The following is a 15017-nucleotide window of genomic DNA, read 5'->3' on the forward strand; positions in this document are numbered from 1 at the left end:
TAATCAATAATCATCAATCAATAAATATAAAAAGTTGAATTAAATGTCTTTCAATAACTTTTTTTTATTTCTTTTTAGAAAATCTTTTATAAGTAAAGTTTAAAGAGATAAAAAAAAAATAAAAAAAAAAGTTAACTTAAATATAAATAACGACCTGAATTGTAATAAATTAATTAATGTTTAAATCTTTAACTATAGAAAGAATAAAAAACAATCATATCTTTAGGAAAATATCATATAGATTATCAACATAAGATTTTTAACAATAATTTTTTGGAAAAATTGTAAATAATAATCCCAACTTTGCTCCATTTTCTTTTAATAATCCCAATTTTGGATTATTCTAGAATAATCCCAACTTTGGGGGTTGTCTTCTTTCTTCAATCCCAATGACCGGTTACCGGTTGAATGGGTTTTTTATTTATTTTTTTCTTTAAATGACACGTGGTGCAGTTTTATTGGTTGAATTTTTAAAAAAAAAATAAATAAATAAAAAGGAAAACTGAAATCCCCCGATCCTTTCCCCCTTCCCTCCCCGGAACCCCAAACCCCACCCTCCAATTCCCTCGCCGGTAAAACCATCAATCTCCTCCCGCCGGTAAGTCGTCCCTTTATCTCCGACAACTTCCGGAAAATCGGTACCAGCGGGGGCGAATTCTATGTGAAATCCGACAAAAACCTTCCAAAATTTGATTTCATCTTCGATGTTAATGACGATTGTGACTTTGTGAGAATTGATTTGAAGCTAGAAGGTTGTTTTGAAGGGGTTTTGAAGATGGGGTGGAGTTTTTTGCCTGGGATGTAGGTGTTTGTTAGGTATAAGCGTTGCAAGTGTCGGAAGATGGTGGTGGTGCGGCGGTTGGTTAGGAAGATCGAGGAGAGAGAAAATGAGAAGGGAGGAGGGCTGGTGGTGTTTTGTGGTTTTTGATCGAGCGGCGAAGGTTTCCGACGCGAGGGGAGGTTGGTGTTTTTGATGTGTGGGCATGGGTTTTTTGGTGGCGGAGGGCGAGGCGATGGATGAGGTTGGGGCGTGAGGGGTTCTAGTGGGAGGCTGGGTGTTTTCTGGGTTTTTTTTTATTATTATTATTTTTTAATTTTTTTCCACCAATGATAAGCTGACACGTGTAATATGACCTACTATTAGAGGTCATTGACTTTTGTTGACTGGTTTGGGATTGAAGAAAGAAAACAACCCCAAAAGTTGGGATTATTCTAGAATAATCCAAAGTTGGGATTATTAAAAGAAAATGGAGCAAAGTTGGGATTATTATTTACAATTTTTCCTAATTTTTTTATTTCTTTCTAGAAAATCTTTTATAAATAACGACTTTAATTGTAATAAATTAATTATTGTCTAAATCTTTAATTATAGAAAGAACAATAAACAATCACATCTTTAGGAAAATATCATATAGATTATCAACATAAGATTTTTTATTAATTATTTTTGCCAAGAAAATTACCTTGATGATCAATATCTACGTAGAAAAAATCAATGACTGACTATCCATAGCTATATACTAAATGAAAAACCAGAAATGACACGTGTCATCCATTTGTAAAAAAAATTCCTCCAAAGCTATTTTTTTTTTGTGACAAGTTATTTTGTTTTTCGTACAGAATGTTTAATATGGAGTATTATACTGTAATTAATCCCTTCCTATGAATTAAGTATATTTTATTTATAATATTCCACAAATATATTACTCTTTTATTTAATACAAGTACTATATACCATACAATAATATTTTTCTATATATAACTTTTTGATGTATGTAATCATAGCGCCATCGGCTAGATAAGACTGAGGTAGCGGCAGCGGAATTGATGGGGAGGAAATTGAGTATGGTGATAAGGAGGTTTTTTGGTAGAGAACTTATGCTATGTTTGGATAACAAATTAGAAGGGAAATGGAAGGGAGGGAAATAGGAAGAAGGGGAAGGAAGGGAAAGTGGAGGAAATGATGAGCTCCATTTTCCCTCCAAATCTCTCCAATTTTGAAGGGATGGTCTTTATTAAAGGAGGAGGGGAAATAGATCCCTCCTTCCCCCTCCCCTTCCCTCCCCCAACATATTATCCAAACAAGGAAGTTTTTCTCCCTCCCTTTCCCTTCCCTTCCTTTCTTTCCAATTTTTTGTTATCCAAACATAGCCTTAGTCTATTGTCTTCATCATCATCATTGTTGCTGCTGCTGCCGACGCCATTGTTGATGTTGTTGAGGTCTTCCAATAATTTTGGCTTCTTCTGGGTTGGTGTCATCTGAATTTGAACACTAAAATTTGAAGGGGAATTGAGGCATGGGCGGACCCATGAAGGAACAAGATGTCCCCCCACTTTCGAAAAAAAAAAACAGAGGAAAAAAAATTTTAGGAAAAAAAATAAAACTGGGAAAATAGTTATATAAAATTGAGTGTAAGAATAAACAAGAAGTTTGCCTTAGCTAAGTTGGTAGTGGGCTAGAAACAATATGTCAAGGGGCCCAATTTCAGGTTTAACTAGATGAGGGTTCGAATCCCCCTTGTAACATCATTTCGTGTCAAAAAAAAGTTGATTATATACGGGTTGCTATTGATAAGGGTGTTGTTATTTGTCGCTCCCATTTTACCGGGTAACACTCCCTTTTTGTCTTGAAATTCCAATTTTACCCCTAATATATAAATACGGTTTTTTCCTTCCCGACCAACATTTCTCACTTTCTTACTTCTCTCTCTAACTCTCTTACTCTCTTACTCTCTAACTCTTTAAAACACTCTATTTAAAAAAAAATTCAAAAATTTTTCTTCATTTTTTAAAAAAACAAAAATCATCATAAACATAAAAAAAAATGGGTGATTCGAGGCGGATTAGGCTGAGATTCGGAGGGAGGAGCTTCGGCGGCGCTGGTGGCAGCGGCGGAGGCGGCGGCGATGGTGGCGAAGAGGTAATTTTTTTTTTTTTTTAATTTCGGATCCCAGGAACTTCCACCCAAAAATTCCGGAAGCTCCATGGAGGATCCGCTTGGAAATTCCGGATCCTCCATGGAACATCCGGAATTTTTGGGCGGAAGTGACATCCGCCCAGAAATTCCGGATGTTCCATGGAGGATCCGGAAATTCCAGGCGGATCCTCCATGGAACTTCCGGAATTTTTGGGCGGAAGTTCCTTTTTTTTTTTTTTTGCCCGTTAATAAAATTGTTAATTTAAAATTTTTTTTCGGATTTTGTTTTTTTTTTGTTATTTAGAAGTGTTATGGTGATTATTGTTATTATTATTGTTGATACTATTATTATTGTTGTTGTTATTATTATGGTTAGTATATTTTGTAATGTAATTATTTTTAAAAATATGATAATTTTTATTATTTTGTTGATATTAGGTTTTTATTATTAATGTTAAGGTTATTGTTGTTATTGTTAATTTGTTTTTTTTTTTTTGGATTTTGTTATTTTTGTTGTTATTTTGAAGTGTTATGGTTAGTATTATTATTATTATTATTGTTATTATTATTGTTGATATTATTATTATTATTATTGTTATTATTATTATTATTATTATTATTATTATTAGTGTTATTATTTTTAAAAATATGATTAGTATTATTATTAAACTAATTTGGTATTAGGGTTTTTATGGTTATTGTTGTTGTTTAATTTTTTTTTTTGTTGTTATAATAATATTATTATTATTGTTATTAGTAGTACTATTATTAATATTTTTAATTATGATTAGTATTATAGTTGTTGATATTAGTGTTATTATTATTGTTATTATGGTTATTGTTGTTGTTGTTAATTTGTATTTGTAGTTGTTGTTGTTGTTGTTGTTAGTTAGTTAGTTATTGTTGTTGTTAAGTTTATTTGTTGCTGTTAATTTGTATTTGTTGTTGTTGTTGTTGTTGTTTTTATTATTATTGTTATTATGGTTATTGTTGTTGTTGTTGTTATAATAGTATTATTATTATTATTGTTATTATTATTATTACTAAAATCGGATTATTTTTTTATTTTATGTAGATCAAGGGTTCTGGTGCTCGACATGCAATATCACGACGTCTGAATGCGTCTGTTAGAAGACAGACATCTCGATCTTCACCGCTTCAGCCCGAGCAGCAGCAATACGGGTCTACTAGTGGTTGGTCGAGAGACCAACAGTCTGGTAGTAGTCGGCCCTTGTACTCTGCAAGTGGAGCACCCATATTTGACGAGGAAGAAGAATGTTTGACTAGTCATGCTGGTGACCGGGATGAAGAACAGGACCCTCAGGATTTCCATATGGTATATAGGGGTCAGTCTGGGAGATTTGTTGGTAGTGGATCGAGTCAGCCTACTTCCAGCTCTGCAGAGGCATGGTTAGTGCAGGAACCGATGCCGGGTGGGCCTGAGGATGGGTCAGTTATCCCTAGTTTTGGCGGTCACGTGGCACGGTATATCTGGATGGAGCAGGAGCGTAGTGTTTTGCGCTGTTTGAGTAGGACAAAGTTATGTTCTGACTTGTTCACTTGGCGAGGTCGTCAATCTGTGGAGGACCTTGCGGCGATTGATGCTAGTTGTTTGTCTCACTTGCCCGGCCTGATGTTTAAGAGACTTGATTGGCCGTTGATTTCTGCTTTTGTTGAGAGGTGGCAGCCAGATACGAACACCTTTCACATGCCATTTAGGGAGATTACGATCTTGCTGCACGACGTGTACAACATACTTGGGTTATGGGTTGCAGGCAATATGGTGACCACTACTCCTAGCACGGACGTGTTACGGGACGCGTGCTCGGTCACCATGGATATGACTCCAGATGATCTGTCTGAGGTTTGCGGCACAAAGACCATTTGGCAGGGTAGTGGGGTGTTGACTAATAAGATTTTTGAGTCGACATTGGCGGTTGACCGGGATTTTAGTGAGCAGCTTGATGCATACTTGTGGTTAGTGCTTGGAGGTACACTGTTTGTAGACAAGAGTGGTAACCGTACACATCCTTCCTTCCTCCACGAGCTATGTCACACGGATGTCCCTATTAACGAGTATGCTTGGGGAACAGCTGCACTGGCCTACTTGTATCGGCAACTGGGCATGGCATCACGGAAAGGTGCTGATTCGATTGCTGGTTGTCTCATGCTTCTGCAAGCGTGGATTTACGAGTACTTTCCGTGCTTTCGGCCACAGCAGGGTACCTTGACCCGGGACCTTCAAATGCCTCGTGCGTCTGCTTGGGATGTTGGAGCGGGATGTCCTAGCAAGAACCTGGAGCGCCTGTTAGCTTTTCGTACTAGGATTGATGCGCTTACTAACCGTGAAGTGAACTGGCTACCGTACGGAGCTGATCCTGCATTACGAGTGCCCCCCACTTTATTCATTGGCTGCATCCAGTACCGTAACATCATTGAGCCGTACATGCCTGATAGAGTGGTGCGCCAGCTTGGTTTCGTGCAAGGCATTCCCCGCGAGATCATCAGGCCAGAGAAGGCCAAGAGGCCGACTAACTTGAAGATGTATCGGGTAGACTTCCCGACTGAGATGACAGCTGTGATGTGGAACAGGTTTGTCCCTGGGGTATCTCAGAGTGTTGTTTTAGGTGCCCTACCCAGGCTTAGTGCTGCAGCTCCTTCGCTTGCGCCTGGTTACATGCAGTGGATGTACAGGTTTTCTCACCCGCGGGTATCTCCAGGTGCAGGAGTTACAAGCAACTTGCCTGAGCGGACTAACACTGATTACGTAAGTATTTATGCTTATTATTATATTAACAATGACTTTTATGAATTTTTGTGTTTATAATATGTTATTGTTTGATTTGCAGTGGATGGGTCGGTCCATGGAGATTCACCAAAGAGCACTAGCTGAATATCCTGAAATGTCAAGTGAGACTCGAACAATGACTGAGCAGCTTGTATTTGATTGGAGGTCAAAAATGGGACTTTAGATTATGTTGATTAGATGTTCTGTTAGTGGTTTTAATTATGTTATGAACTTATTTTTAATTTTTTTTAAATGTAATGTATAAACTGGACACTTATTTTATTTTATATTTGATGTTTTGTTGCATATCATGTTAGATTAAAAGCAAATACATTTAAAATTAATTTCTTAATTCTAATTTTCTTACAAATGTTCAAAGTTAGTGAATGTACATCACAAACTACCTAACTAATGCATCCCGCATGTCCCTTCTCAATTGATATGCTTGATCCCATCCATTGACACTATCCTCGTGGTGTTCCGTCCACTAACCGGCAATCGGCGGGAGTGGTGAATCAGGTACAAGGTCAAGACGGATAAAATGTGATCCACCAACTGTAGCAATCACAAACTCTCGAGTCGGTGACCGAACCCCGTTGCGTGCCCTAAGCGGTAAGACTGTGATGCATGGGTAGTAGCAAGTTGGTACTAGGCCTACTCCAAGACAAATCACCCTTGCGTTGAACCACGTAGCAATAGGAAATAAATCTTGAATTTTAACCATCCAATGCCGCTCCCCGACAGCCCCACCATCCCATCGAATACGCTCCACGTTCATCCAAAGTCGCCCAAGCCCGTAAATCCGTTCGTACAAAGCAGGATTACCAGCGATCTCGTTCGCTATTGTTTCCCGAGCGTCAAACCACTGATTTTGATCGCCAAAGAAGAAGTCGGCGACACAACGAAAGCCACAGTTCCCATCACCGATGACATCCTTCCAAAACGTAATGTACGACAACATTGGGGCTGGAAGCAAGTTCAAATACCTGCATTGACTAATGTCACTTGGATTTACAACACAAAATTAAAAGATAAATTATTAGTAAAGCTACAAGTATTAAGTTTACATATTTTTATATCAAATATAGAATTTTAGTATTACCTGGTTCTGGGTCACCACCACGTTGAGTGTGTTGACGGTTCACATGCTCGAAATAGCTACGATCACGCCTAGTGTTATTTCTCTTCGGTCGACCACGAGTGTTAAGGTTGATATGTGGTTCTTCAAGGTGTGAATGATCTGGATGTAGCTCCTCTTCAATGATTCGCGTTACATTTCGACGTACGGCCGGGTCACTTTCCATGACTTCGTCGATTAGGGACCGAAAATGTGCAGCCTCCTCGGTCGAATCATTTACCACTTCAGGAATGTTAACACCATCACCAATAACCAGTATCTTCCAGAAAGAATGAATTTGGCTGCTATACAATCCTGTCTGTGCAACTATCGAATCATGTATCTGGCAAGCACATGGAAGACCATGGGTCACACGCATAGCACATCCGCACCGTTCATGGACCTGGTAACTCAAATCCCCCATCCTTTTCGTCTCCTTATCCAGAACTTTCAAGCAATGTTGGGACACTTTGCCATTTATACATGACAGTGGCAACTGTCTGTACATCTGACCAATTTTAGACCTTGATGCCTCCAACTCAATACGAATTTGTATGATGCGATTACCGATATGACAATGGACTCGGGCCCATACGGTATCCAAAGCACCTGCCAATGATTCTAATTAGTAAAATCAAATACAATTACAATTACGTAACAACGAGAACAACTAATAAAATCATACAACTAACCTGTGGATGATTCAAACCAAGTTTTCACTGCTGAATGTTGGCTCTCAACTCTGCAGTTGGTGGTGTTACCAAAATGAAGAATCTGGTTCGTCCAAAATTTCACAAATTTCTCCTTATGACAAAGCCATGTTCTCTAAACATACTGAATCACTTCCGGATATTTTCCCCACCTCACTTGCATGGCAGTTAGAGCACGATCATACTCCGCCTGTGTTGTTGCATTCACGATTTTGAACCATCTCCCAGCTCTAAAACTGACACCAACCGTCTTGTTTCCAAACATCTTCGTCACCTTAGCCTCCACATCTCTGTTGATGTGCCATAGACAGAGTAAATGTGACGTCCCTGGAAAGAATTCTCTCAAAGCCGCACAAAGCCCAAGATCACGGTCTGAAATAAATACAGATGGCTCTATATCAAACCCAATCAACTCCCTTAATCTCTGCAACACCCACCGATAGCTAGCCGTGCACTCGTCGCGCATGAAAACATATCCAACTAGAAAATTCTGGTTTGTCGGTGTCACGCCTACTACCTCAAAGAAAGGCATGTTATATCGATTGGTCTTGTAAGTAGAATCCATACCTATGACATGTGGGTATGTGCGGAGTATGTTGACCATGATCGGGTGCACCATAAATGCATGTTGCAAAACGTTGTGATCATCATTCGTGACCCAGTAAATGTATTTACTCTCTCTCGCCAGATGAAGAAATTGCTGAACAACTCCTCTTCCTTCGGACATCTCCATCCTGAAGTCATTTCGGCAATTGTAAATGTGTCGGATGTTTGGATGATCATAAGGAAATTGCTCGGCAATAGTGGACATGATGTTACGGGGAGCAACCTTAGACTTTGTCATGTCCCGTACAACCTGTTTTGCACCCGGACTCAATCCGCTCACTTTACGGTGACCCTCTGGGTACACAATCATTGGGTGGTTATGTGTCCCGGTGTGATAATTTTTCGCAATGATCTTCCAACTTTCGGTGCTCACATCATAATATATCTTGATGTAGAATAGACAACCATTAGCTTTGGTTTTGGTGTCCTTCCGTATCGCGTTCTCCAAATCTCTCGGCTTGCTCCTTCGTGACCGATCACATCGCAAATACCGATACGGCCGACCATCTCTGGTTTTGTTATAAGACGATTCCACCAATATGAATCCCAATTTTATGGAAACACCATCAGCCCATGTAACTGCATCGTCAAATGTAGGAAAAAACGTATCGGTGACAAAATTCCCACTATAATTCACACCGTCACCACCTTCCTCAGATTCCATATCCTATACAAATTAAACAAAACATGCTTTATGTCAAAATAATAATAATAATAATAATAATAATTATTATTATTATTATTATAATAATAATAATAATAATAATAATAATAAAAACAATACTAATAATAATAATAATAATAATAATAATAATAATAATAATAATAATAATAACAAATACAAAACAATAACAATATTAATGAAATAAAAAAATTATAATAACAACTACAAAACAATTTATAAGACCATAACATTAATTAATTAATAAATAATAATAAAAATAATAATAATAAAAATAATAATAATAATAATAATAATAATAATATTAAAATTATATTTCTACTAATTAATAATAACAATATCAACAACAACAACAATAAAAATACCAGCAACAACAACAATAATAATATCAACAACAACAACAACAACAATAATATCAACAACAACAACAACAACAACAACAACAACAACTACGATAATAATAATAATAATAATAATAATAATAATAATAATAATAATAACAATAATAATAATAATAATAATAATATTTTCAATAATAATAATAATATAAATAATAATAATAATAATGAAACAAAAAATAAACATATTACTAATAATCATATTATTACAACAAAATTACATTAATTATCAAATACTAAATCACAACAATAATCACAAGACCACGAAAAAAAATACATCAAAAAAAAAAACTTAATAAACATAAAAAAAATTAAATAAACGTACTTAACATTTAAAAAAAAATATGAATAGGGACATCCGCCTAAAATTTCCGGATGTCCCTTGGTACATCCGCCTAAAATTTCCGGATGTACCATGGAACATCCGGATTTTTTAGGCGGATCCCATCTTCCGCTTGAAATTTCCGGATGTTCCATGGTACATCTGGAAATTTTAGGCGGATGTCCTAATTACCGAAAATAAAAAAAAAAAAAAAACTTACAGAATGATCTGACGCATTCTCCGGCGTACGTATGTTCCACTCGCTGTCCATGACCCAAGACCCGTCGGAAAATTTCACGATTTTTAAAAATAGAACATTTAGGTGGTCGTGGGGACCGATTTGGTTGCAAGGCCGTGGGGACCAATTTTGGGAGGCTCGGGACAGCAATGTCGTGAAGTGAGGGGACTGTTTCATGTATGGTGTCCAAATGGGGAACAAGGTACTTTTTATAACACAAATTGCATAAAGGGCATAGTGGTCCATTTAAGTCAAAAAGGGAGTGTTACCTGGTAAATTGGGAGCGACAAATAGTAGTTTTTATCGAGGGTTGGAAATTTAAGTCGGATCGGAGTCGGATTCTCAGAGTCGGATGTCGGAGGCGGAGGCAGAGGCAGATTAAAAAGCCGAAATCTTGCAGGGTAATAGGGTCAGAGTCGGATTTTGCATAATCCATAATCCGATTCGATCCATTATCATCCCTACTATTACTTCGTGGTCTTCGTTTATGGAGTCAAAATGGTCCAGTGATGGACCCTTCTCACCAAATCCAAGTCCAGTTATTACATTGCTGAAAAGTTGTTTTGGGTTAGTTTAATATGGGGTTAGATCATATGGACTATGGTATCAATTTGCTAAAACCTCTTTTCGTGCGAAAATCAGTTGAGAAAATTGTATGCACAAAAACCTATGTACATAGCCTTGGTATTCATCATTCATCAAACTCATGTATATATTCTATTTCTATAAAACAACACAAAATCATGAAACATACTCGTGAAATTTAAACAAAATAACTAATTATAATGCTTCAACTGGTGATCTCCTTCCATGAATTATTTATTTGCAAGCACTTATTTCTTTAATCATCATTCAACTTACAGTTAGTAGTAATTAGTTATACTTGCTTGTTTCTGTATGAACCTGTAACACTAGGTTTTTTCTTTAGTTTTGCTCTTCCAAACAAAGTCACCCTTCTAAAGATCTTCAATAATCTGCCAGCATATTTCCTCTGAGAAGAAAAATTCACTGAACCAATGCAACTAGTTACTTGTCCAAGTGAATTATTCCTCCTTTTACTACTATATGATCTTCCTTCTAACCCAAAGTTACTCATTTTGGGAGGATCTTCTTCTGTTTCTTTCGCGCTCTTCTTCAACCTAAGACTCTTCTTAAGAGATACAAGCTCTTGTTCAAGATTCTGAATTCTGAAACTCGTGGACTCGTACTCCTTTTTTGCTGCTGCAAGTATCTCAGACTTTTTTTGCATCACTAATTGATCACTCTCTAGTAGGCAACTTAATGGTTTGTTCATGATCATTATTTCACCCTCATGATCACTTTCTCCTAGATTTTGGCTTTTCGAATTTTGATATCTTGAACTCGAAAGACTTCCTGAGAGTTCCCTTGAATATGCAAATCTGAATGACTCTGAACATTCCTTGAAGGCATGCTGTGTGTTGAGTTGCTGAATAAAGAGTGCTTGAACTATTAATCGAAGTGGCATGAACTCGTTCTGCACTGCCTCAACACATAACTCTTGAGACAATTTTTGACAGTTCAAGTACTTGCAGACCGTGTTTTTTTCTTCTTGTGACAGATGTGGATGTGCCTGAAAACAATTTACAGATCACACTGTTAAACACATTCTCACATGTATGCATAAGTTTCTTACAAGGTTCTGTTTTTAGACTATATATTTTTTTCATTACTAATATGCTTCACCAATTGGACTGCAGTACTGAATAGTTTTCGAGTATAGATATATGCTTACCTGAATGTATGTGTTCATTGCTGCATAAAGATGATCATGGTTATTTCTGTAGGATATAGGCACTATCTCAACAAGATTCATGAACTTCTTTGGTGTCATATTCGGATCATGAGCAATCAAGGAGAGGTAAGAGTCCCATAATTCTGCCACAATTGTGTTTCCCATAGGAGGGCTTTGCTTCATTTCAATATTAGACAAAACATATGAGGAAAATATACTCTCCATCACACCCACTTCCATACTTGATGTTAAGGACTCTGTCAATTGCTTTGGAAGAAGAAAATCTTCGACGTGTGCCAGAGGTAAAAGATACACAATTTGCTGTTGTAGCCTTTCCTTTCCTTCAACCATGCTTGATCCACCAAGCTCGAGAGATCTAGCCAATAAGGCAAAATAGAACCCAACAGGAATTATTTTACTCACCTTTGATCCTACATGCAACAAGTTTAGGATTCCTTTTAATGTTTCCAATACCTTTTCACTTGTATCATCATCACGAGTGTTACTATTGTTGTTGTCATCATCATTGTCACATAAACACTCCCAAAATTGTCGCGTTTTCTTAGAGATCACCCATTTGTTGGCATAAAAAACAATAATGGGACTTACATATTTCTCCTTCATGCCTTGCCTTCTTAATGACCCAATAACCCTTTTGAAAAACCCAAATGGAAGAGCAACTAGATCTTTTACCCAAAGATGATCTTGATCACTTACAATTTCCTTTACGAGTTTTCTGTTCCATGGTTCGGATGCAAGAGCTTCTAGTGAAACAATACCCTTCTTCCTTTTTCTCTCAGGATCAAGAATCTCCATACAAGCCATAAAGGCCAACGATTCTATACACCGACTCACAATTAGAAGTTCCTCTGCACAAGGGAGCAATGCTTGGCATTTTTGCAGCACAATGAGGGTATCATCCCAACTTTGCAGTATCACCTGAGTTAAGTACAGGTCAGTTCTTTCACATAAGTTGCCAGGGCCACCCAATGCTTCTGTCATCTCTAGAAACTCGGCTGCACAACGAAGGGATGCAACATTGAAAGGATCAATAAATGTGGAAGAACCATATATGAAGAGCGCGATCATCTCAAATGTTTCTGAACCTCCAGGGAAATTTGATGGCAAATCAACTTCTTGCCATTCATCTAGCTGCCTCTTGAAATATCCACTCTTAGATATCAATGGAGACTAAAAAAACATTTAAAACAGGACAAACATTAGCCTTAAGAAAAACTTCCAACTTTTCAATTTCATACATAACTAAATTTAGCTTTATTTGCTAGCTTATTACCTTGTGCAAGTTGAAGGATCTATTAGCAACACGAACACGAACCGTTACAGGCAAACCAGTCTCTTGACTCCTGAAGTACACATATAAATCATTATGTAACACATATAAATGGATTTATGTCTTAAAACTTTGTTACATGATTCAATATATAATGAACTGTTAGAGGAACTAAAAAAGGGGTAAATAAATTACCATGATATGACTTTAATCTTCAGTAAGGCACTAAGATTTGGTGATGAGTAAGGACTTGATAGAATAGATGAATCTTTCGGGCTAAATGCTTCCATTACTGCTAACAAATCTTCATTTAGAGTCATTAAACAGAAATACTCTGTATTAGATAAGCATTATTTTTTAAGTATTATAATAGACTAGCAAATTAACATAAAGTAAAAAGTTCTAAACAAAATTAGTCTATGTATAACAAATGCTTGAATTTGAGAACGTTGACAAATCAGAAAAGTGAGAAATGAGTTAAAAAAAGTAGGCAATTAGCCAAATAATGTACTCTCTTAATTTATCATGCCTTATTTTCAAAAAGTGGTTTGAGTTGAAATTTTCTATAATTTTGTCCCTTGTTTATGAAATAATATTTGTACTCCTATTCCTATACAATAACTCTTAGACCATATCATATGTGTGATATCTTGTATAATTACTAAATTGATATGAGTTACTAGGTTAACAGGCCACATATATTATACGAAGTACTCTATATAACCTTTTCGAATAAATAATGTTCAAAATTAATGATCATAAGCTATTAATTTTGATCATGTTGTGTAAAAAACAAAAACTAGTCGATGTTAAAGTACCTTTTTTTTTTAAAAAAAAATATTTATTATATGAAAACATTCTGTTTTTTTAAATATGAAAAGTTGAATGTTTCTATTTAATACTACGTAATAGAACTTATTAAGACTACCCATTTATTGCAAATGGGCTAATACTCGGTAGTTATTGCTATAAACAAATGCTTTAAAAAAAAACCAAATTACCAAACCCATTCACAATACCACATATCACAATAATAGTCTTCCAAACAACAGCAACAAAAAAAGAATCACATAAAACTTAAGTATAAGACTTATCCGTCCTAAAACAGTAACGATTTATGATTCAAGCAAAATTAACTAGTACGGAGTAAAACAAAGAAATACTAACCAATCAACGGTTGCCGAATCCTATGAAGATGAAGGACAACTTAACTAGATGATAAACCCAGCACCATCAATTTTCTCTCCTCTGCTTCTTGCACAGCTACTTTTACTAGTGCTCAATTATTGACTATTACCATAAAATTTACCCATTTGAAACAACACACTAGTAATAATGTTAACTAAGACAAAACAACCTGAACATTAAATTCAAAAGTTTTGAATTTGGTAAAAAAGAGGAGTAAATTATGAGGAAAAAAGTTAGTAAATCATGAATTACGGAAGAAGTCATATAAATTTGTATGAATTTGTGTTACGCCCAAGACGGCACGGCTACTGAATCCTAATAATAATCTAGCATGTTATAATACTATGTAGTATTGTATTAAATTTGTTTTATTTACATTAATTTCATCAATTATTTTTTCAATCCCAAAAAATTGAATCATGGTTGTTATTTATGTGTAGCCTTTACCGTTACTATATACTGTAGTATGATTATTAATTTGCATTGTCTAAGATTATTTGTGGAAAAATGTGAAAGTCTTGCCTTTGGATTCGATGTTCAAAGCATGGATATTTGTTATGTGCGTAATTTAATGCATGTAATTTGGGTGAAGGAGGTGGAAACTATTATTGGTTTAGCTGATTAAGAGGTTGATTTGCTTGTAACTCAAGCAACACATTCTTTTATAAGGTCAGAAATTGTGTGCCAAGAATTGGTTCAAGTACTATATATTTATATATACTACATATAAGGATACTTTGTACGGTTGGTTGTACACGTTTGGATTTGTAGACAAATGAAGGTAGGAATTCAATTTATGCAGATAAAACACTTCTATTCGTCGACAACTTTCATATATATACGAGTGTATGTACCGTATATACGAGACTAAATGTTTGCCATTTGCTCGTTTGGAAGAGCTCCCAATGAGCAAAAACAATGTAGATGTATTGTGCACATGATATACTCAAATAGTGTCTAGGATTAATAATCATAAAAGGTTTTTTTAAAATAAGTTCTCGTTGTTC

General features: G+C 36.0%; 2 protein-coding genes across 2 annotated transcripts; one reads left to right on the top strand and one right to left on the bottom strand.

Moving 5' to 3' along the window:
• Positions 1-2824: 2824 nt before the first annotated feature.
• LOC110712999 (protein MAIN-LIKE 1-like) lies at positions 2825-5889 on the top strand. The gene is made up of 3 exons (XM_021891457.1): positions 2825-2920; positions 3993-5684; positions 5767-5889. The coding sequence occupies exons 1-3, from the start codon at positions 2825-2827 to the stop codon at positions 5887-5889; spliced, it is 1911 nt and encodes a 636-aa protein (XP_021747149.1).
• Positions 5890-10463: 4574 nt separating this feature from the next.
• Positions 10464-13112, bottom strand: LOC110712934 (BTB/POZ domain-containing protein At5g48130-like). Its single transcript, XM_021891400.1, has 4 exons — positions 13018-13112; positions 12826-12895; positions 11532-12722; positions 10464-11369 (listed from the first exon to the last, which is right to left on the bottom strand). Exons 1-4 carry the CDS (start codon positions 13110-13112, stop codon positions 10656-10658), a joined length of 2070 nt encoding a protein of 689 aa, XP_021747092.1. The 3' UTR covers positions 10464-10655.
• Positions 13113-15017: the final 1905 nt, after the last annotated feature.

Source organism: Chenopodium quinoa, unplaced genomic scaffold, assembly GCF_001683475.1.
Source record: "Chenopodium quinoa cultivar QQ74 unplaced genomic scaffold, ASM168347v1, whole genome shotgun sequence".
Lineage (NCBI taxonomy): Eukaryota > Viridiplantae > Streptophyta > Magnoliopsida > Caryophyllales > Amaranthaceae > Chenopodium > Chenopodium quinoa.